This window comes from Mus musculus, chromosome 9, assembly GCF_000001635.26.
Source record: "Mus musculus strain C57BL/6J chromosome 9, GRCm38.p6 C57BL/6J".
NCBI lineage: Eukaryota > Metazoa > Chordata > Mammalia > Rodentia > Muridae > Mus > Mus musculus.
In genome coordinates, this window is record NC_000075.6 from 51,941,178 (window position 1) to 51,965,092 (window position 23,915).

The 23,915-nt window shown below is 41.3% G+C and overlaps 1 protein-coding gene across 2 annotated transcripts; it reads right to left on the reverse strand.

The window, feature by feature from the left end:
* Window positions 1–1,845: 1,845 nt before the first annotated feature.
* On the reverse strand, window positions 1,846–22,425 carry Fdx1 (ferredoxin 1). Of its 2 annotated transcripts, none has more exons than NM_007996.2 (4): window positions 22,094–22,425; window positions 15,896–16,020; window positions 7,400–7,529; window positions 1,846–2,472 (listed from the first exon to the last, which is right to left on the reverse strand). In NM_007996.2, the coding sequence occupies exons 1-4, from the start codon at window positions 22,288–22,290 to the stop codon at window positions 2,358–2,360; spliced, it is 567 nt and encodes a 188-aa protein (NP_032022.1). In that variant the 5' UTR covers window positions 22,291–22,425; the 3' UTR covers window positions 1,846–2,357. The 2 variants fall into 2 exon arrangements, with proteins under 2 accessions (NP_032022.1, NP_001288657.1); NM_001301728.1 differs by lacking the exon at window positions 1,846–2,472 and adding an exon at window positions 3,794–6,020.
* Between the last annotated feature and the right edge of the window lie 1,490 nt (window positions 22,426–23,915).

Below are 23,915 nucleotides of genomic sequence, written 5' to 3' on the forward strand. Positions count from 1 at the left end.
CAAGAATACTAATGCTAATTAATAAATTGCTTTGAAGAACACTCATAGTACTGCATGCTCCATACGTAAAGGATTCCAGTCATTAAGCAGCAACTACAAGATGCTTCAAGATCTTCCAAGTCTTTATTTATACACTAATTTAAAAAATCATTTGGCAAATTCATCAGTGTAGCTCAATAAAAGTATATGTATTTATGTATATATATATATATATATATATATATATATATATATATATATATACACACACACACACACATACTGTACCTTTTATCATTTTGCCCTCCTTAGGGGAAATCTTTCAATCATTTTTCCTATTCTTTGAGAACTTCATGTATGCGTATGTTTTGATCAAACCCACTCCCCATCTCTCCCTTGCAGTAAGCTCCCTTTCCCTCCTACCACTTTTTTCCCCAATTTCATGACCTCTTGTTTTCAAAGTCCACTGAGCCAGGAACTGGAGGGATGGCTCAGTGGTTAGGAGCACTAGCTGCTCTTACAGAGGTCCCTGGTTTCTCAGTACCCACTTAGTGGCTCACAGTTACAGGTCCCTCCTTTGGCTTCCACGGACGCTAAGACTAAGTGCACATGGTGCATAGACTTACATGCAAGCAATCACCCATATACATAAAATAACAATTAAAAAAATGTTCTGTAAAGGCCAAAACCCACTTGGTATGCCTAAATGTGCATGGATGTAGGACCATCTAGCGAAGTGTGGTAGCATCTCAGGAACTACGTGGTCTCTGAAGAAAACCGACTCTCCCTCCCCAGTAGCCATCAATTACCAACAACTCCTCACCTAAAGGTGAGCCTTCATTAACTCCCTCCCCCATGCGTGCTGGGATTTCAGCTGGCTTGATATTGTATAGGTCTTGTGTGACAAGTCACAGCCTCTCCAGGTTCACATGTGCATCAGCACAATTTTGCTACCAATGCCTGTAACCTTGGACTCTTACAGTCTTTCTGCCCCTTTTCACTTGTTTGTTCCCTGAGCCTTGTGGGGAAGAGATATGAGATGGCCTGTTTATCCATCTGTAAATTTATGGTACACAGCACAAGGCTACTTGCTAAGTTTTACCCTTGAAAGAGTACACTGTGGCCATTGTAGCATATTTGATTCCAGAACACACTGTGTAACCCCTTTGTGAACACTGAAGAATTTATTTTTGGTTCAGGTAAAGAGTCAAACATCTTCCATATATAATCACTATCTGTGAGCTGAAAAACACTCTAGTTTCTGGGTCTGTGGCACAATGTTGGGCAGACTGTGTATAAGAAGACAAAAACCATACAGATGAGTGTTGGATTCTGAGAGAGGTGGGTAGCATGGGATTTGAGACAATGTATTGCAGGCAAACTTTATGGAGAGGGAAATCATTCATGAGTTAAGGCAACTAAAGAATTCCAGAAATGGATCAAGATTTTCCCTGAATAGGGTTAACTATCTCCTTTATCTCTAAGTGAAGTTTCTGAATATGTCCTTGTACCTGATGGACAATATGAACACAAGTTTTTAATGCTAATGATATAAAAATACCATTACCATGAAGAAAAGGACCAGTTGCAGTGGTCCCAGCAGGCCATGTCAACCACTGCCAGTTTTGGATAGCCTGGTATCTGTACTGAGAGGTCGGTCACATGAAGTCCTCTGTAACACAGCTCTGTGGTTATATACACCTCTCCACATCATGCTTGCTGCCTCCTGCTTTGCCAACCTCAGTTAATTGCTCCAGTTTCATTCTGAACATCAGTCAGCACAAGATTCGGGTCCCAGTACAGATTCTCTGGATGTATCCTAGTCAAGATAGAGCTCTGCCATCCACATGAAACAAGATGCTAAGCTTTTACATTTCTTGAAATTTTATTTTTATTTCTTGTGTATGAATGTTTTCCTTATTATGTCAATATACCACATGTATTTAGGGGCTAGAAATGGAATTACAGACCATTATGAGGCACCATGTAGCTGTCAGACTTGAACTGGGTCCTCTGGAAGAACGGTCAGTGCTCTTAATTGCTGACCTAATTTTCCAGCACTAATGGTACTATTTAAAATTACCTTTTTAAAAAGCAGACATGAGATTACACAGTAATGTTTTACTAAAATCACCAAACACACTCATGGTAAAATACATAAGGAATTTATTATATCAGCTGCCTTCTAATAGTTGACTGATGTTTTAATAATTTAATCAAAATAAAAACTGCAAAGTTTCAGTTCTACAGAACTGAACTAAGACAGCACAGCTACTCACACTAAGATATATATTCTGTCATATAATCACTTAATTATACTAAGAAATAATTATAAAAATAGGTAAAAATTTAATGAAAATATTTCTTTTTATTGTAGCTTAGGAATTCTTGCTCATGTCAACAGACTGTCGGACATCCGCCACTGCTTCAGGCACACGCACAGTCATATTGTCCATAGCCTTGGTCAGACAAACTTGGCAGCCCAACCTTGACCTGTAAGGAAATGAAGGAGGCTCCATTTAGTATTGGAACATATCATTCACATGCCTGTAGTTGTTTAGGATATTTGTAGACTTTCTTGCCTAAAGCAATTGGAGAATTTGCTTACCTTTTAAGTTTTCGTTAGGCCGAAACAGACACAACCATCCATGCCATCTAACTGATGTCATGCCCTCTAAAGGGCAGCAGCAGGTAGCATCACACAACCTACTAGGCCAAAGCTTCATGAGGCTCTAGTGTGTTACCCAATGAACTCACCAAAACTTCTGTTCAGTGCGATTGCAGACAGGAAGAGAAACAACCAGAAGGCGTGAAGGCACACACGTGACTTAGCAAGCTAAAGAAACAAGTCTTCAATGCCTAAATAAATGAAATCATAGACTGAAGGCAAGCGCAGTGGCAAGCACCTCTAATCCCAGCACTTGGAAGATGGAGGGAGGTCAGGAGTTCACAGCCGTCCTCAGCTACACAGCCAGGAAAAAGACTGAACTAGACATGAGATCCCACCTCAAACGGTACCTACAAACGCCTTCAGACAAGGTCAAACTCCAACCATCAAGGGCAAGGATGTATCCCCCTTTGAGATCAAGGTCTATGTCAAAGCCAAGGACATCTTAAAGTTACTGCTAGATGTAAGGAGGCAGCTGTGTCATAGCTGTAACAGGTACACCAGTGTCTCCAAATGAGCAGGTATTTTGACTCCAAAAGTGTTGCATTTTTAACCCTTTCAAAGTAAGTCCAAAAGTATTATAAAACCAAAATTACCAGCACTAGAGGAATACTGTAGATGCATATCTGTAATCTGTTATAGGAAGAAAGACCACCACTCCATTTTCTTCTCCTCCTTTTACAGATTGCTACAAGTCATGCTTCCCTTGAGCGTTTTGTTTTCAACACACAGACATATGAATAAGTGTAAATAGCCTTTCAAATGCACACAATATAGTAAGCATACAATATAACACAGTGCATATTTTAATCAGTAGCACTTTTCTTTTCTCTTAGAAGTTCAAAAAGGTTTCGTGTTAAGCTAGGTTGGCGGCACGAGCCTGTCATCTAAGTTACTTAGGAGTTTGAGACAAAAAGAATGCAGGTTGAGGGCAAGCCTGAGCTAAGGAGTAAGTTCAATTCCAGCGTGGAATTAAATTCGATCCAGTCTCAACATCAAAAAGTAAATACAGAGCTGAGATACAGCTCAGTGTGAAGTACTTGCCTAGCATGTGCAAGGCCCTGAGCTCAGCTCCTAATACGGAAAAAAAAAAAAAGGCTAATCTTACAACCAGTCTTTGACAAAGCATGTTATAAAGGCATTGAATTCATTAATAGATTCATCAAACATTTATTGAACGCATAATGGTAAAATTTTCTACTACTAAATGTCAAAGGGTAAAGTGGTAAATGTCAATGGGTGTACAACTAAATGTCAATAGATACACTACTGTATATTAGTGGGTATACATGGAAAACTCAATTCAATATTTTCTTATTAACATCTGTTACATGTTGGGCACAGGAGAGGTATTCATAGGAAAGCACAAGATTCAGAGCCAAACAGACCAATGGTTCAAAAGCAGCACTGACAGAATTTTTAAGGGCAACTTCTATGATTTCCTAGCCTGATCATCACAATGGAGAATAAAAGGCTTGCTCGTAGGGCTGCTGAAGACACTAATTGCCAATGTCAGCAGTATGAAGTGAACTTTCAATCAGACAGATGAGATGAGACTACTCACTGATAATTAGCATGTGAGACTGTGACAAATGACACACAAGCAGAAAAAATAAAACCCCTTTGAGGAAACACCCATACTTCTGGCCAGGATAGATGGTATCTAGAAGGGTAAACAAGATTGAACATTTATAAGAGGCAAACCAGCTTGAGAAGAGCATTTGAGGTCACGGTAACAGACATAAGAGGCTCAAAGGAACATCTGAGCTGAGGCAGATGCTTCAGTTTTGCTGACAAGACAAGCAATGGGCTAGGGTGTGGCTCGGTGATAGACACATGCCTCATGTCCAAAAGTCCCAAATTCAATCCCCAGAGTCTTCTTTGAGAAAGAGAAAATTTACATGGAGAATTGTAGCTTAAAAGTCGCCAGGGTAACACATAAGTTTAGACATAGTGAGGCACCACTAGGGAGTCCTAGAATGAGAAAGCCAGGTTAACCATAGGGAGTTTTGATGATGGGTGAAAAAAAAAAAAAAAAAAAATCAACCCATCTCCCATCAGTAGTTCTTTGTAGAACTAGAAACAGCCTTGACAATACCCAATTATGCACTGAGCTCTATCTGCAAGAGCCAAAAACAAAACAAAACAAAACCCACAAACCAAAACAAAACAAAAGGCAATCCAGATAGACTTTAGACTTGGGAGGCCTTAGTGAGCTAGTCAGACACGGCACATGCTCATATGATGAGTGAGACAAGGCTACTCCACAAGGAACTATTAATTTACAAAGTGAAGCACCTATCAGTGAGGCTCAGCAGAGCACTGCAGGTAGTGATGGGAGAACAGGCACACATGAGGACAGAGAAGAGCTCTGGGTCAGAGCAGCCTGACACAATGAGCTTGCATGTAAAAAGGTATGGTGTTCTCAGTCTCTTCCAAAGGTATTAGTCTCACCTCCATAAGACAGAGGTGAGGCTGGAGACAGAACTGTGTTGAAGGAATTCTGATCACACTGTGAACCCTAAGACTGTGTTATTTACTGGAAAAACCTGTTTCTAGTTGTGGTGTGGCTTAGCACTAGCACACACCTTTAATCCAAGAGTTTTCTGTTTATTGTAAATAGGATTAAATAAAGTCAGCCATAGGTCAAGAGGCAGAGCAAGCAACCAGCAGTCAGAGAGTAAACATAGAAAATAACCATAATGAGTAAGAGGAAGTCAGGATGATGGATAGAGAGACACACAGGAAGTCGAAGTTCACCCCAGCATTGGTTGGCTCCCATTGGTAAAATCAAACATTTGAGATTTTGTTAAAAACAGTATTTGGCACCAAACATGGGGTGCCATTTGTAACCATTTGGTTTTTTTCTGTCTGCCCCAGTTCCTGAATAATGACATGGAGGCTTATTTATTTATGTCTAGGCCTTAAGCTAGGTTTGTTCCCCAACTAGTTCATAATTCAATTAACCTATTTATTCTATTCTATGTCTGCCACATGGCTAGTTTCATATGTCTGACTTACTTGTCTTGGTGGTGAATCTCCTGTGCCTAATTCTGTCCTGGAGATCCTATCTCCTCCCAGAAGTCTCACTTCCTACTTCCTGCCTTGTTATAGACCATCTGCTTTTTAATAAGTCAATCAGAAGATGAGAGAGTGTTTGCAAAATATGATATAGTTATGTGAACCATACCAAAGTCCAGTCTTCATTCAACTCTCTGCCATCACAGAAATCAACATTTGAATAATACAGAGACAATCTGTATGGGGTGGTTCTGATGCTAAGGTCCTACTCCCCATTTGGTTCTTGATCAATTAATAAAGATGTCAGGGACCAATTGCTGGGCTGAAGGAAATAGGTGGGTCTTCCAGGTTCCTGCAGGAAGAGGCAAAGAGATACAGAAAGAGGAAGGGAGATTTTATCATACTTCGGAGGGAGAAAAGGAGACCGTGTGGGATCTCAGGTGGAGCAGCCATAGGCTGCTTCCCCAGGCAGGAGATTAGAAATGCAACTAAGCTAAGGGCAGTTTAAGAGGTGTTGAGCTAAGAGTATTGGGAAGGGCACGCTAGCCGAGGGAGATTAGAAGCACCCAGCAATAGAACCAATAAGGCAGGTTGAAATTCAGGTGTGTGCGCATGTGTGTATGCTTGTGTGTATATGCATGCGTGTGCCTGTGTGTGTTTCATCCACAGATCCAATATTCCCTGGGTGGGGGCTGGAGTTTAAAGTGGCATAGTAAGAACTACACACTATGATAATCTTTACAGTACATAGTAATATTATCCCAATATAGATAACTGACAGGGCACTCTTGTCTAGCATGAGCAAGGCCCTTTGCACTGAAAACTAAACAGAATGAAAAATAGTGAGATGAAGTATAAAAGAAACAAACCGAAATAAATAAACTATTACCACCATAACTGCTTAAAATATAAAATGAATTCTTGTAAGCTAATAAAGTTTTTAAAAATTATTCATTAAGGTAGCAAAATATACTTAAACAAAGCCCACTCTCAGTAAGTAATAAGCCTCCTTAATTATGCCTTGAAACAGTAAATCCAGGAGAAGTCTTCCTTGACTCTGAGACTGGAGAATTAAAAAATAGTATCACTAATGCCATCTGTTCTATGGAGCTTGCCATGTTTAAGAGAAACTCTACCTACTAATTAATAAGCTCTGATTAATTTCTTTAACATACACTTAGAAAAATAACTAGTCACCTTAACATAATTACTACTATATATTACGTTTCTTTGAAAACTCAATTCTCTGAAACAGGTAAAAATCTCCACTATAATTTTGTTCAATTATCAAATCTGTCTTTCAAGAATACTATAAAAAGTATTCCATTTAATTCCACCCTAATAAATTGTGATAAATATTAATTCCTGGCATAAATAGACTAAAAAGATATATTACAATTTAGAAATTATATTACTACCAATTAATTCTTTGACTTGTAAAAGAGAAGTTTCATGGAGGCCTTGTGGACAGTGAAAGAGAAATATCCCCAGACTTCATGACTTGTGCTATACCCACAAGGGCACTTCTACTCATGCGTATGACCTAAGACCTAAAGGAATATTAACACAGACTTTTCCAGGTTGTTGATAACAATGAAGCAACTTTAAACCCTTACCTGACAAGGCAGGTTTTGTGCCTTATGTCTGTGATCTCTGCACTCATGAGTGTGAGTCACCCTGACCAAAAGTTATAATCCTGTCCTTCAAACAAAACCAACAAAATCTACTCACCTGTCTGTTAGTCCAAAAGCCAGGTCAAGCATGTCATTCTCTTCATCAGTAATGGCATCTAACTTCTCATAGATGTGATCCTCAAAGATAAGATGACAAGTAGAGCAAGCCAACGTTCCCTCACACGCACCTGTCAAAGCAGCACAAGGTGACCATACCATCCACTGTAGCAGTGCACACCTGGCTACTGCGAAATGCACTTTAGTTTTAGAATCAGCTGCACACTTAAAAGGGCTGAAATACTGAGTAATCATGAGTCAGGAATAGGTCGCCCATCCTCACACAGTCGTAAATCACTCAGTACTTCACAAAGGTTCTGAACAGATAATGTGAGGGGACCATGAAGGTCATACAATTCGAATATTAAAATGTATACATGTTCATAACTGAGACACACAGACACGTAAAGATGCGTTCTGAAATACATATAGCAATGATGCATATAATCATTTGCACATAATTCACCTTGTCTGGAGAGCTCAAAACAACCAATAAGGACTTGCATTATATAAGAGAAAGCATCTAACCTACACCTAAATAAAGATAATCATTCTTTTCTCTCAATCCTCTAAATAATTGGGTTTAATCAAACAAGATGTTTTAAGAAGCACCACAGATTCAAATACTGTGAATATTTGTGTTCCACATTTAGATTATATTTATTTTACATTTGTGTGTTATGTATGTATGTGCGCATATGTGCATCATATTACAGAGTGAATGTGGAAGTCAGAGAACAGCTTGTGAGAGTTAGTTCTCTCCTTCCATGATGCAGGTTTCAATGACCAAACTCTGGTTACCAGATGTGGTTGACAAGTGCCTTTCCTTGCTGAGCCATCTTGCCAGACCTTTGCTCAATTTTAAACCATTAATTTAACAGTTATTTATTCAGTTCTTATTATGATCCAGGTACCCTACAAAGGAATCTAACAAAATCATGTCATCCAGCCAAATCAAGGCAGAGTCTGCTGAGAAACAGCCTCAGACTTCATTTGGAAATCTCCTCACAAAGAAATTCAACCATATAAGCCAGGGCTTCCTGAACTTTCCACTCATGTCCCACTTCCAAGTGAGAAATTTTTATGTGACCACAGGTCACAGGCAAATAAAATAGGTACAGAAATCAAGTGTGTAATTTTAATAAACCAGAAAGCCAATTATTTGATATACACACACATATATGTACACACACACACACAAACACACATACACATATTTATACACAAGATCTCTCAGAATTTTACTAGCCAGATAGCCTGGAGTACACAACACAGTAGTAAAAACAAGGAGACCTGTCTCAACAAGGTAGACAGTAAGAAAACTCCATACCATACACAGAATACACATAACCACACACACATAACCACACACACACAGACACAGAAAGAGAAAGAAAAAGAGAAATAGAAGAGAAAGAGAGAAGAGAAACACCTTCGTTTTTATTAAAGCCATTTTAAAGTAGTGATAGCATCAGGAAGGCCCAAGACACGAAGTTCAAGAGCATAGGAGTTCCCCGCCTATAACTACCTCTCCCGTTATATGTCATGGTAGGCTTCTTTACTTTCCATGCTTCAATTATCTTAATAGTAACTATACCAACCTCTTGTAACCTAGGAGTTACAAGAATCATGAGTATAAATAAATTATATGTATTGGCAACGTAGGGGTTGTGGTAATTACTATTTGGAAATGGTCAGACTCTCAGGCTGCTGGAGGCTGAGGAAGGAAACTGCATCAGTGTTCTCATCCAGCACTAGACCCTGCGTGCTCCAATACTAACCTGATTGGCAAGATGTGCCCTTGGTGCAACAGTGGCATGTTTGTCACGTCACAGGGTAATCAACAACTTTCTGACTGGATTTTAAGCTGGCTTCACAGAAGGGATTTCATGCCTGTTATTGTAAATCTGGTCAAAAGTCCATGACAAGAGAGACCACAGGCCCTGGGAATTTATTGTTAAGCTGTCCAACTGCCTTCTAAATATTCATGTTTACAACCATAGATTTGTGTTGTTCTCAACTCAGGTGGAAGGAGCTTGATTTTGCAGTAGGTAATGGTTAACACAGAGACTCATAATTGGTCAAAGTGACAAAGAAAGTAGAGATAAGGCTCAGGGAACATTTTGGAAGAGGGCCTGAAGGAGTGTGAAGCACTGTTTGATGAGGAGGAAAGCTGTAAAATGCTGACATCTGGACATGGCACAGCTTCTGCAATACATAGCAGCTATGATTGCCTGCACAGGATCAAGCCAGTCGAAAATCCAGCATGGATGCAAGAGTTCCCTTGGCAAAGGAACTGCTGGCAGTTGATGGTTGCTGAGAGAGAGAGAGTAACTCTCTTTTGAGGACATGACAACACTGGTAGGTTGGCCATGCCCCAATTGATGGATGGCCCTACACTCATGCATGTTAGCAGCACTAATTGGTCTTTGGGGTTATTAATATCAAAAGGAGGTCAAGAAGTTTAAAGGAAGACAGGGTAGAAAACACTAAAGGAAGCTGGAGGGAAGTAGTAGTGAATGGAGATAATAAAGGCACACTCTATAGATATGTGAAATTTCTACTCTCCGTTTATGAAATTTGGGTGCTAATAGGATGTTTTCTATATGAAAGTCTTGGGTTAAGATCATTCTGTCCACTTACAATGCTAAGATAAAGTGGGCCACCCACCCATACCTAACCCCTTTCCTAACCAAAACCTAGAATACAGCTATGTTGGAAGTTACAGATTGAAAATATAAAATTATATATAAACATTTTGTTCAAAGGATGATCTAGCATAAGAGAAATGCAATGCTACGCATAACAGCAAGCAGAAATACAGACTTCTATAAACATTACTAGGACCTCTTATCTTGGATAGTCATAAAACAGGCATATGAAACATACAGAAGAAAAAAAGTTTGAAATGATGAGCTAGATCAATTTAATCACAGATGTGTAACTGCCCCCAAGTGGCAGAGTACTGAAACGCACAATACTGAAAAACTGATCTATTAACATACAAGTTGGTAGAAAGAATATTTATTTATTGTATTACTTCCCAAGTTTACAACTGTCCATTTTGGTTCACTTATTGCCTCATTCCCTCATATACAGTAAGTTATAAATTGAGAGTGACTGTATTGCTCACCAGAGACCAATGGAAGCAGAACACAGACGTGAATTACGGAAATGTGGTAAATGCTATGAAAGCACGGTCTGAGGTAGACCCGACAATGACAGACTATCACAGACTGGGTGCCACAAGCGATCCAAGTTTATAATGGGTTGGGAGTAAAGAGAGAAACCTTACTAGGGACTGGGTGGTTAGGTGAAGGAAGATTTCTTTTGTTACCTAAGCCCAGTATCCTACACCCTAGAATCCAGCCATTTCTTCCATAACATTTGTCACCATCTACTATGCATTTCTCCTGTATGCTATAAGGGACTAATACAAAGACACTTAATACAGAATAGTAAGTATGCATTTGTGGGATGAGGGAGAAAAGATGGTACCTTGGCAGAGGTGTCTTGGCAGAGGAGCACATGAAGTCTTGAAAAGTGGTGATTTGGTGTAAGTTCAAGCTTCTAAGAGGTCAGCATTGCTACACTAGGAAGAGCAATGAGAAGTGGAGGGGGAGGGGAAGAGCAGTGGGGAACATAATACGTGTAGCCTTTTAGGTCAATGAGGAATATGGATTTAATCTTAAATGCAATGGCAAATCCTTTGTGGTTTTACTCAGAAAACTAATACAGCTGATATCAGACAATCACCCCAGCTTCAGAGCTCCGATTGGAAGCAGGTTCACAGGTCCAGTGGCTTCATAGAGCCAAGTGATAAAGATAATGGAGCCAAAAGAAGCGTCTGGAGGCTTAAGGAAGAGAAGATGCTGATGTACCAGGAGAAAACCTGCTGCTCAGGCTCCAGCCTGCAGTAGCTGGATAGTGTTCATGATGAATACAGGAAATGCTGGAGGAAGCTTTAGGGGAGGGGCGGAGGCTGTTTTAAGAACATGATTTTTACCAGCAACATGGTTCATCAGGTAAGGACAACTGTTGCCAAGCTTGATTGCTGACTTGAGATTTATGCTCACAATGCACATGGTGGGAAAAACAAACTCCTCTAACCTATCTCTAGCCTTCCACATACGTGTTATAGCAAGTGTGTGCCTGTACTCACACACAAGTATTATACACATGTGGTGGAGGAGATAAGTACATGTTTTAAAAATCAATAATTGAGTTCTAAATACCTTTGGGGTTTCCAAAAAGAAACATAAAGTAGGGAGTTGAATCTACAAGTTCATGATCAGAGGAGAGAACTGAATCAAAGATGGAAAGTTAATCTCTATCAGCATCTAGGAAGGGCTTATAGTCACAGAGTAGATGAGATTACATGGAATCTCACGGAGATACTGCAGAAACCATGGACTTGGTCAGGCACATGGCGAGCTCAGTGAGTGATGCTGTTTTGGGGGATGCCACGGAAACCTTTAGGAGGTACAGCCTTGCTGAAGAAGCATGTCACTGGGTCAGGCTTTTGGTCTATAACCTCACCACTTCCAGTTCCTTCTCTCTCCTTCACATCTGTGGTTGAAGATGTGATCTGTTAGCTTCCTGCCAAGACCACCTGCTGCCATGTCTCCCTCATTATTATGGACTTTCTATATGGAACCATATGCAAACCAAGATAAACGCTTTCTTACCTAAGTCACTTTTGGTCAAGGGAGTTTTATCACAATAAAAAAGATCCTGATACACTCAGACTAACACATTTGATCTTTGTAGCAACTGTATGGAGTAAATACTAGTACTAGCCCCACTCTATTAGAGAGAAGACAAGACAAGAAGTTAGGCCTAACCCAAAGCCACAGACTGAGTGACAGAGTGGACAAACGAGCCTAGGCAGGAAACCCTACTCAACCACACTAAAAAGGGATTAGTGGGAAAACACTGTTTTAACTTTGATTCACAGTGTGTATTTAATTTTACACCAACACTTCATAAAATAAATATTTCACAGTAAAATTCCTGCAAAAGATGTTGTGTTTTTCTATGTTTTTAGAAATTAATTAACTTCTCTAAGATGCTAGTCTGAAGCCAATCAAGTGGAACTGGAATGTAGAGTGCTTGCCTAGCATACATGACGCTTTAGGTTTCCTCTCCAGCATGACAGAAATCAGGCTTGGTGGCTTGTATACTCAGAGATAAAGAAGGAAGATCAGGAGTTCAAGGCTGACCTCAGATACATAATTTCAAGGCCAACAAGGATACAGTAGGTCAGGTGTTTTATCACAGCAACAGAACAATAACAAATACAGTAGAAGGACTTTTGTAACAAAACAACTCCCTTCTGGTGTTTAATTCTTAACTCTTCTAGAACTGTCTTATACAACTGTACAGCCTTATAGTCTATGACTATCAGTTCTCTGTTGATGGGCAGTTGTTTTTGCTACTCTTTTCTGTTAGAAACATCTCTGAAATAAACTGGCCAGGACAAGAGTCTCTTTCTAAAAGTGAAATTGAATCTACAGAGAAAATGCCAAAAAACAAAAAACAAAAAACAAAAAAACAAAAAAAGCCCTGCTTGGTTACAGCTTTCATCTAAGTTGAGAACATTTAGGGCTGGAAAAACAGTTGCTTTTGCATGTTCTCAGAGTGTGTTAACAGCTTCTACATATAGATGTAGGTCTAGAACATGCCAAAGAACACTGCCATACAGTTTTTAAACCTGGCCTAACATTTTTGGCTAGTTCCAGGACAGATGAGGCTACAGAGAGAAACCCTGTTCAAAAAACAACAACAAAAAGGTGTCTAATAAATCTAACACCTGGGTCTCCTTATTAATAATTTATGTTGACAGCTTTTTGTTTGTTTGTTTTTTCCAAAAAAGAACCTTATATTGCTCTTTGTGTATCTTGAATGTCTTTGTCTGTGCATACTGCAGATACCACAATGTGAAAATTCAGGGAATAGGAACTCACCCTGCCACCAGCTTTGCTAAGTTGTGCTCACTGGTGGTCATTGCTGCTATTTGCTTTCCAGTCATTGTTCTACATAAATTCTCTAAAGCTTGAACTTTTCAGTATGGGAATCTGACCAGCTAAATGATAGCCAGAGGCTTTCGTGCTGGTGCCAAGAGGCTCAGGTAACTAGGTGAACCCCTCAACAACCAAGCAATTTGTGTCTTCACTCCTGCTTGTAAGACACCTCAAGGTCAGCCAGAGATGTGAGAGTAGAAGTAGAGTCTCTGGGCCTTGCAGATCCCAAAGCCGCTCAAAGCCTGCTGTGGGCATCTCACCCATAGGTATTCCATTCACTATGTAGCTGGCTCTTGCTCACCCCAGCTGGTTTCACAAACCAACCAAGCTGATCACTCTATGTGAATGCTCTAGAGACAAAGCTCTCACCACCAGCAGCCTGCAAGAGGGATCAAGGCACTCCCTAGACTGAGCTCTTCTAGGAGACTGCAGCAAGGAAAACAGGGGCCATATTCTGGGAATGGGACATCTCTGAGCACCTCAGACCCAGGCTGCCTTCCACGGTCACACAGAGACAGTTTTCACCAACACTAGAAATTACAGCGCTTTCCACGGATCCAGATATGTGGGGTGAGAACAGACCACACTAAAACGCCACAAACACTACTGCTCTTCCCAAACTTAGCGCATGACAAGCCCGTCACTGCTGCATCCTGAACAACACAGGGCGGGCAGAACTGTTATCACCTCTATTCTCCAGACCATAAAAGCAGGCACAAAGAAGTTCCTAGCACACCCTAGGTCTCAGGTGACAAAGTTGGTTTGAGAACCATAATCTGTCTGACCCCAGAGTCCAGTCTCCATTCCTGTTCAGCACACTAGAACCCACTGTCAAAGAGAACTTCAGCAAAACTTAATTAAAAGTGCAGTTTAGCTGGGCTTGGGAGCCCATGCCTATGACTCCAGCACTCAAGAAACAGCTTTTTAGCATTTATTATCTGAGGAGAGGGATGCTGCTTCTAATAAGAAAAATTGCAAAAAGCATTAACATGGAGGCAGATTTAATACATAATGAGAAATGGAGAAGAAAAGAACTAGCAATAGTTCTTACAGTGGGAAGTAAACCATGCCCTGAAGTGACACAGTCAGGCTTTAATCCCAGCACTTGAGAGGTAGAGACAGTTGGCTCTATGAGTTCAAAACCAGCAGGGCATCCAGGGCTATGTAGACAGACTCCACCTTAAAACACCCCCCAATAAAAAATAAATAAAATAAAAAGATTTAGTTCTTTATATAAAAAACCAAGCATCTACTTGATTTAAAATAAACTTATAATTTATTACCAGTAAACGCCTGGTTTGTGTAACTCTAAACAGCACCCAAGGCTGTATAAAATGTCTTGAACTACAAGGAATTACAAGTGGAAAGATGTAAGGAGCCCTGCTCTAGACTAGTGCTTTTCAAATCTAGCATGTGCCGTCCACATCACAGGAACAGCTTGCTACACACTGCTAGGCTGACAAAACAGCTCGTCTGGTAAAGGCGCTTGCCACCAAGCCTAAGAAACTCAGTTTGGCCCTCAGGACCCACACAGTAGAAAAAAAGGAAAGAACTGAGTCCTCTGACCTTCACACACAAGTTGTCCTCTGATCTTCACACATGTGATATGGTACAAGCAAGCCCACACATAAAAAATATGCTTGTGTGTGCATGCACAAACAAAATAATAAATAAATACAACATATCTGACAGACTTCCTGAGCCCAGAAATCTGTATTTCCCAGGTGACATAGATGGCAACAAGCCAAAGACCCCTCAGAAAAGAGCCATTTAGGCACAGCCAGTGCTTGCCCGAGGTGTAACATGGTGGGGTGGGAACACCAGTTTTGTACGTGTGATTTGACAATAAGGTCAGAGGTACAGGAACAAAAAATTTCTACAAAATACTTATTTTTATATACTACCTGTTCTAAGAAGATACAATAGCATTTAAAATTAAATTGTAATGATTCAAAATGTTCTGTGCTATGGTATTTACTACTTCTGAGCTGATCTCTCATCTGCTCGGGCTTGCAGCAAACAGGCACACAGTAGGCAATGGGCCACAATAGACCTCTGAGCCAAGTGGCTATTTGAGTTCCTTTCCAGAAGTAAACAGTAGTGTTACTACATTATCCATCTGGTTTGTTTTAGTGTATATGTGAGTATGTCTCTGCCTGGGTGTGTGCCATATGTGTGCACGTGTTGAAAAGACAGGAGAGGGTATAAGATCCTAGGAGCCAGAATCAGAGGCAATAAGGCAACTGACCTAAGTGCTGGGAACAGAACTCTGGAAGAGCAGTATGTAGCTTTAATCACTGAGCCATCTCTCCAGCCTCTACTCTAATAATCTTTACCAAAAAAAAAAAAAAAAAAAGAGTAACATGTCCTAAATTATAATATTTCCTTAGAACATCACAGTTTAAAGTCAAAAAACAAAAATAAACCCTGTAACTTATTCCGAAGGCTACCTGGAAAATTTCAGAAACACTTACCAAACCCATCGATATCTAAGTTGTTCTCAATCACAACATCTAGCAGAGAGTCGCCAATTTTCCCCTTGGTCGTTAGCGTCTCGCCATCTCGGTTCTTGAAGTGGACTGTTATCTTATCTTCTGAGCTGGGAAAGGAAGCAGCAGTTTAGCACTGTGAGTAATTTCCAACTGTATCTTAAGGGCTAGGGAGATAGTTCAGAAGATAAAGGCTCTTGCCACCTAAGTCGGATCCCTGGCAGTCATGTAAAGGGAGGAGGGAACCAACTCCAAGAAGTGGTCATCTGAGCTTTACAGATGTGCCATGGTGCCCCCCACACACATAACATCAATACACTCACATATGTGCCATGGGTGCCCACACACATCATCATCAATACACTTACACAACAGTATCAATGAAAGAAGAATTAAATCACTACTTAACCTGCAAGGCCAAATCAATAAACCTGCATACATGTAGAAGATGGGATAAACTGAGGATCTATCCATCCACCCCACACCGAGGACATACTCTCTCACCTGAAAACAAATGAAAACTACCTTCCTGACCCAGGAACCCGGTGGGGATGGAGTCAGTCTCCCCATAGGCCACAGATATGCGGAACACTCAGCAATCATTACCCCCCCCCCCCCCAGAAATCTGTTGGCTTTGTTATGATAGCAACAGTGATTCGGGTTAGTCTTCATCCAGAGATTAACTCCAGACCCCCACAGGCTGAGCACATACTTGACCACCACACTACACCCTCAGTTCAGGAAACCTATTTTGCTTTCACAAGCTCTTAAGAAAACAATGTATCTGTGACCATAGTCCTAATAGACAAGATCAAGGTTGACTGTGGTTCTTTATAAAAAACAAGTCATTCCACTAGCCACAGGGTCACTACTGTGCAGGTGTCTGCTTAGTGAGACTCTGGCCCCAAAGGACAGCTGTTTTATTCTTTTGTGAGTCTTTGAGTATTTCATTTTTAGTCCACATGGTATATTCAAAATTCAACAGAATAGAACCCTCAAAGGATGCACACTTCTGCATGTGTTTTTACTGTCATCTATCATCTAGTCAAGCCTAAATTGCTTTCCTTTCTACCAAACAGCATTAAAATGTGAGAAGCGGCCCTTATCCTAACACCTGACTCTTTCCCCTCCATTATCAACACTTAGAAGATACAGACTTACAATAAGTAACTCTAATTTTGCCACTACCAATAGATGACAATACCCACTCCCTACCTCCACACCCCCACTACCTCTGTCTCAATAAAAGCCAACCTCACTAGAATTAAAACCCAGAACTAAGTAATTCCAGGGTTACAGATGTCTTTCAGAAGCACAAATCCAATCATTAAATCATTTCACAAAAATGTCAGATGACACTCCTCCCACCCCCAAGTGGATAATGCTGTTGTTAGTATGGCCCTGGATAAAAGGATATTGCTGATTAGAAAGGCCCAATAGAAATGTATTTTAAAATATCAATAAAAATTTTTATCACTCTCTTCAATAAATGAATTCTAATATTTTTAAACTAAAATGATATAAAAATTGCTTATGTAAAAGCAATTACAAAATTAAAAGCAAATTAAAAAATTGCAATTGTAGTTGCCTGCAAAAACTGGTCTATGCCACACCTTTCTTTTAATTGGTGGTACACGAGGTCTTTAGAAACAAGTGCTTTTACTTGCCTAGCACCTCTAGCATGTGTTAGGATTCCCAGGACTGTCAGAAAACAGGGAAAGAGTTCTCTTGTGTGGCTCCAGAGACAGAGTCAGGGAAATGCTCTTCTTTGCCTTAGTTGCAGCCCAGGCTCTGTAGGTCAAGTGTCCTCATACTTGAGGATTTGGGACGATAAACTACCCAACAGCTATTTTCTTTTTTCAAGGTAAAACTGAGAATGACAATAGCTCTCAAGAATAAGAGATTCTATAAAATTACAAATTAAAAAAGGATTTAAGAGGCAAGGATTTGAGCCAATTGGACTACATAGTGTGTATGTGTGTGTGTGTGTGTGTGTGTGTGCATGTGTACTTGTTTGGCTTTTAAAACTTGAAAAACCAGATGGGACTGTCCCAACCCATATGGCAATATGAATCACAAAGCTAAGACATGGACAAATGCCTGGAAACTAAGCTACAGTAAACAGGATGTTTATGGAATTACTCAAAGCCAGGGGCTTAAGAATTGCTGTTCTAGAACACACAAGAGCTAAACTCACAGCAAAAAATAATTTCAAAATCACTTTAACATCAGCCTCTTGTCAAGACAATGTACAAAATGGCTAAACCATAGTAGAGTTCAAACATGGGCTTTTTTTATTTAAAGCCCAAGTTCTTTTTGCTGCTAGGAACCTGAACTGCTACTCGTCGGGGGTATGTATTCAAATGTTGAACCCTGGCCCCCAAGATCTAATTGCAGGTCAGCGAGCACATTCTCATGTAGACCAAGTGATGCCATATAAACCTTGTTTGCTAATCTTCTCTGCCTGGTTAAATAAACATATTTGGCTACAATTACTGGGGAGAATAGGGGTAGGCAGGGTTTTGGTTACTGGGCTGGGGGGGGGGGGTGTCTCAGGACAAGAAGGAAGAGAAGTGGAGAAGAGAAGGAAGACAAGAAGAGGCCAATGTGAGAGGAGATGGACCACGCGCACGTGGCCAGGAGAAGGGCCTCCTAAGGACTGTACCTTAGTCAGGTTGATGGAGCGAAAAAGGAGCCCAAGCAAGACTCAAACAGCACGTAACTTAGGGAGCACAGCTGGAAATCAGCCAGACTAAAATATAGAAAAATAGATTGGGGATAATTGTACAGTAATTCTGCTAAACTTGTTGCATAAATCCATGGGACTCAGTCTTGATTATTGGGGGCCTGACTAGGCCATATTAAGAACTAATAGAGTTAATTAACATTTACAACAGCTACTATGTACTAAAGCAGTGATTTCACTTTCAGAGTGGGACTGACCCCTTCACAGGAATCATGTCAGATATTTTGCATGTTAAATATTTATATTATGATTCATAATAGTAGCAACTTATGAAGTAACAACAAAAGTAATTTTATGGTTGAGGTCGCCACAATACGAAGAGCTGTATTAAAGGGTTACAGCATTAGGAAGGTTGACAAACACTGTACTAAAGGTATGCAACCCTAGTTAACAAATGCTAAGATTAGTAAGTGATTCCTTAAGGACAAGAAAGGAAGCACAAGTAAGACTGGAAAGGTAACTCTTCAAGTGAAAGAGCAGAGAACTTAAGAGCCAGGAAAAAACAGCTTCTGGTCTCACTTCTAACAGCACTTTTACAGAAGTGACCATGGAAACCACTTCAATACGCAGGTAAAACAGAATAGTGACTCTATTGATTAAAGCATTAAAGTATTTTGTTTGTTTGTTTTACAGATTCCTACTTATTTCAGGCTAAGTTCCACTACTCCAATAGCCAAGGATGGCCTTGAACTTGGATCCTCCTGCTTCCATCTCCCAAGTGCTAGAATTACAAGTATGTCACCACACCCAATTTATGTGGTGTCAGAGATCAAACGGCTTCACACACACTACACAAGCACTCTACTAACTGAGCTACATCCTTAGGATAAACTGTTTATAATTTAACAAACTGAGAGAAACAGTTAAAACAGAGTGTTTTTATTCCTTAAAACACTATACACATGTATTTGACTAGAGTTAACTTCTGTCTACTCTCAACAACTGATTAGTCAATTGTACAGACCTTCCCACCCCAGCCCAGCCTCTGCCACATACACACAGCCCTTTCTAAGAGCTAGGTAATATTTCAAGTAGTGCAATAAACGTAATTCTTCTAAACCATATTCACCAATTAAATAGCCACTTGTTCTGCTCAACCCCAGCAGACACATTAACAAGGCCATAGTCCTGTAGGTCTCCAGGCTTCGTGGAGAAAAGCAGTGTTTCTCGACTTCCCTAATGCTGTGGCCCTTTAATACATTTCCTCGTGATGTGGTGAACCCCCCAAACATAAAATTATTTACACAGCTACTTCATAACTGTAATTGTGCTACTGTTATGAAATGTAAATATCTGTTTTCCAGTGGTCTTAGGCCACCTCTGTGAAAGAGTTATTTTACCCCACAAAGGGGTCTCAACCCTCAGGGTGAGAATCACTGCAGTAAAGTATAGCAGCAGTTACCCTTTCACTACATAGCCTGGGGCACTAGCAAGGGAAAAGGGGCAGCCTGTGGCTCCCTTCTTCCCTCATCACCTTTGCTCTCTGAAATGACTCATGAAGTAAGAACCACAGAGCTGCCAGCTGTAGCACTGCAGTATCTCACACGTCTGACACGCAAGAGGGTCCTGCCTCCATCCGCAGCAATACAAGAAGAAAGACTGACACCTGCTGTGCAGCACAAAACCTACTCAAGGTCTAGGTCTGGTTTTGCCAGCTGCTTAATATGGAAAACGCCCACTAACCTACCTATATACTTCTTGGGATTGTCTTAAAAGCACAGTGAAAGAAAGCCCTTTGTGATCAAATTGCTACAAAATATCAGAGTACTTGGGAACAAAAGCTTTCAATACTCACTTACTGAGAACTTACATAAATGTGGAATTTAAAACTCAGTTCCTAGAATTGCTGTCCAAATACAAGTGTGTACTTAACAGGAATGTCCTGCACTGGCAAAGCCAAGCACAACAGGCACTCCCCATGCACTAAGTACTTGAAATGACTGTAAGCCCGAAGCTTAAATACTTTTTAGCTTCACTTGTCTTAATGTTCAATAACCACATATGCCTGGGAGCTGCTGTGTTAACAGCAAAGGTCTGGATAATACGAGCTGGAAAACTTATTTAAGCTCTGTCAAGAAGCAAAGAATCCAAAACCTAATGACAAAATCGTGGGAACCAGTTTGCAAACGCATGTGTGTTCCCTTAAATAGTAGTCACACTGATTATGTACAATGTATGTCACAGCTTAAATCCAGAAAGCACCTGCCACAGAAATTAAGGCATCCATGGGTGAATGGTTGGAGGGGCCAGGAGAACTAGGACTGAATGGTCCTAACAATTTCCCTCTCACGTCATGCAAAATATCTGTATGTACAAATGTATTTGTATGCACAAATGTATGTACACACATTCTTGTTCCTGCTATAAATATAAGTTTTCTGAAGAAGCCGTATCTGCGTTGACTATTTTGCAGACTGATACACCAGGCACAAACATTTGTGTTGTGAAGAGGTGATTGCCACAGATCTAGAGACAGCCAAAGTTACCTTGAGTGAAGGCCTTTAATGGCCACGTATCACCAGACACTATTTCTGAGCTTCATGTTTACCAGGTAAAGACGTTTGGAACATATTATTCGGCTTCCGATCCAAATGCTATCTATGTAAGTTAGCTTTATATAATCCTGTGATCCACTTGGTGTCCCAGCAATATATTTGGCAAGTACATTGATTTGTGACTTTCTTTGGGACTGTGACTACAAAAGTTGAGCTAAGTTCTTCCACCGAGTAACATACAATCCAGGGAAACCTTAATCTGTGTTTCCAGACCAAAACCACTCTTGTTTCACTTTGAAGAAACTTTCATCTTCCCTTTGAAGTAACAGATGTGTTTTGCATTGACATTGACATTATATGATTCTCACCTTGTCCCTACACTTAGAAACCTGTAAGTAAATCTCGTCTTTAGTAAATCTAAGGGGACCGTGCTTTTGAGAACAAATATACCCAGTATCTCCACCCATGGTGGTGGTGGTGGGAATCTCTCATCTCTCTCTCTCTCTCTCAACATTCACCACAGAATTCTCTACACTATGACCCCCAGAACTGTTGCTAAGAGGCAGCTGCCTACTGAGCCCTCACTTTCAATCAGGTGCACGAGCAATGTTACCTTCACGGGGTCGTTTATCCCTTAAATCATCCTATAAGGGCTACACTGTTACCCTGGGTCAACAGGGCGGGTGTAAACCCTACCCTACCTGAAGTCAGCACAAAGGGCCAACACAAAGCAACCCCAATGGCGAAGTCGACAAGGACAACCCACCGAGGAAGCCCCAAAGCCAGCGCCCCACACCGCCCGAGCCAGGCCCAGAAGACTAGGGTCACGGGAAGAGCTCTCCGGCGCGGGGCCAGCAACCGAGAGGCGAGGCGGAAGGGAGTCGCGGGCGGAAACGCAGGCCGCGGGATGAGGGACCCATCGCCGCTGCCGCCGCGCCTCACCTGCTCCGCGCGCGCGCAGACACGCTCAGCGGCCGGCCGGGCCCGGCCTCTGCATGCAGGCGGGGACTCGGGGTCCACGGAGAGATGGCAGTTCCCGCTCCGGTCCCGCAGACCAGCAGCCGACAGCGGTCAAGGCCGCGGAAAGGGACGGAGGCGCAGGCCGCGCGCAGGAGTCGGGCGCCCGGAGCGGCCGCCATAACCCTGTCGGAAGGTTCCGGGTCCCGCGGAGTCCTGCGCAGTGCTGAGGGTCGGGTAGGTCCCGCGTGTCCGGCTGCGAGAGGGCTACACTCCCGCGAGCGCCCTGCGTGTCCTATAACCCGCGGCTGCGCCCCGCCTCGCCGCTGCCACGCCTTCGCGGGGCGGGGCCGAGCACTGTTCCAGGGATCTGGTTAAGAGTTCACCTTGAACTTTTTCTGCAGTCAGCTCTGCGCTCTGGAGCAATTACTCATCAAGGACTGACCAAAAAGCCACCAGATTAACTTTTGCCTTTTGCCATAGACCCTCAAAAACAAAGCAAATTATCACAGTTTCCAACACTTTAGAATACAAGTTACAGCAAAAGGGACCTAGGTTTTTCCTACACAGGACAGCAGAGAGTTATACAAAGTTTTAAAATGCCAATAGGCATTTTTATGAAGAGAGACATGCATAGGTAAAAGCATAAACTATCTCATAATCAATAATTTGCTATTTAGGGCTGCTGAAGAAAGCAGGTAATAACGGTCAGCCTGAACTGACAAACTGAATATATAAAATCCTGAGAAGTTAACAGGAAACTTTTCTTAAATGAGTAACTATTCAACAGACTTCAAAACTAGAAAGCCGACTTTTAAAACGCGCACGTTGTCATTGCTAGTACATTTTTGAAAGAGTTTTTGTGGTCAGATACGCAACCTCCAAACCTAAGTCCTATGTTGATCAGAGACCTTGGATAAATTACTCTTGGAGGATAAGAGTTTCCATGACTGCGGATAAGCTCACACTCAGGGCCACTCTGGAGGTTAGGTGAATTAGGGCAAGGAACTGCGTCACAGACCATGAGCAATACATACATCATCTTGAGCATTCCTGATAAGGTGCTGAAGGACAGAAGCACATGTTGCAAGCGAACTGAAGACAGTAAAAGACTACTTAAATATTCAAGCTGAGGCTGGAGACGTAGCTAGGGGTAAAGAATGTGTGTTGCCCTTGCAGAGAGCCTGGGTTCAAGACTCAGAAACCATAGAGCTGCTCACAACTCTCTGTAACTCCAGTTCCGGGGGATCCAAAACTTTCTCCTGGCCCCTCGGACACCAGGCATGCACATGGTACACATTAGATATAGATTCAGGCAGACACATACATTTGGGAGGAGAAAGGGTATTCTCAAGAGGCTGAGCACACGGCTCACCAGTTAGAGTACTTCTTGAGCTTGCACAGGATCTTATTTGGTTTCTCAGCACCCACTGCAGTTGGCTCCCAACTTAAAACTGTAACTCCAAGTTTCACAGTAATCCTCTGCCCTCGGGCCTCCACAGGCACCCACTGACATGTGGCATACACGTACCTACACACACATATTTTTAAATAAAAATATTTAAAAAGTAATACTTAAGAGGTGCAAAACTGGTCAGGTGTTAAGGACATTTGCCGCTCGTCCAGAGGAGCAGAATTCCGTTTTTAGCACCCATAGTCAGGTAGCTCATGCATGCCCAGAACATGCTCATTCTGACCCCATGAATACACATGCACACCTCAAGAAAATAAATACTTTTAAAATGAATATTTAAAGAGATAGTCTACCTGTATAAAGTCTCTCTAGAGGACATATGGATATTGAACC

Bases quoted from the DNA above. Each gene is read 5' to 3' on its own strand.
- Fdx1 (NM_007996.2), bottom strand. From the start codon at position 22,290: ATGGCGGCCGCTCCGGGCGCCCGACTCCTGCGCGCGGCCTGCGCCTCC. The intron at 7,530-15,895 runs GTAAGTGTTTCT...CTGCTTTGACAG, and splicing joins CTTAGATATCGATGGGTTTG to GTGCGTGTGAGGGAACGTTG. The intron at 2,473-7,399 runs GTGAGTAGATTT...ATTTCCTTACAG, and splicing joins GCTTTTGGACTAACAGACAG to GTCAAGGTTGGGCTGCCAAG.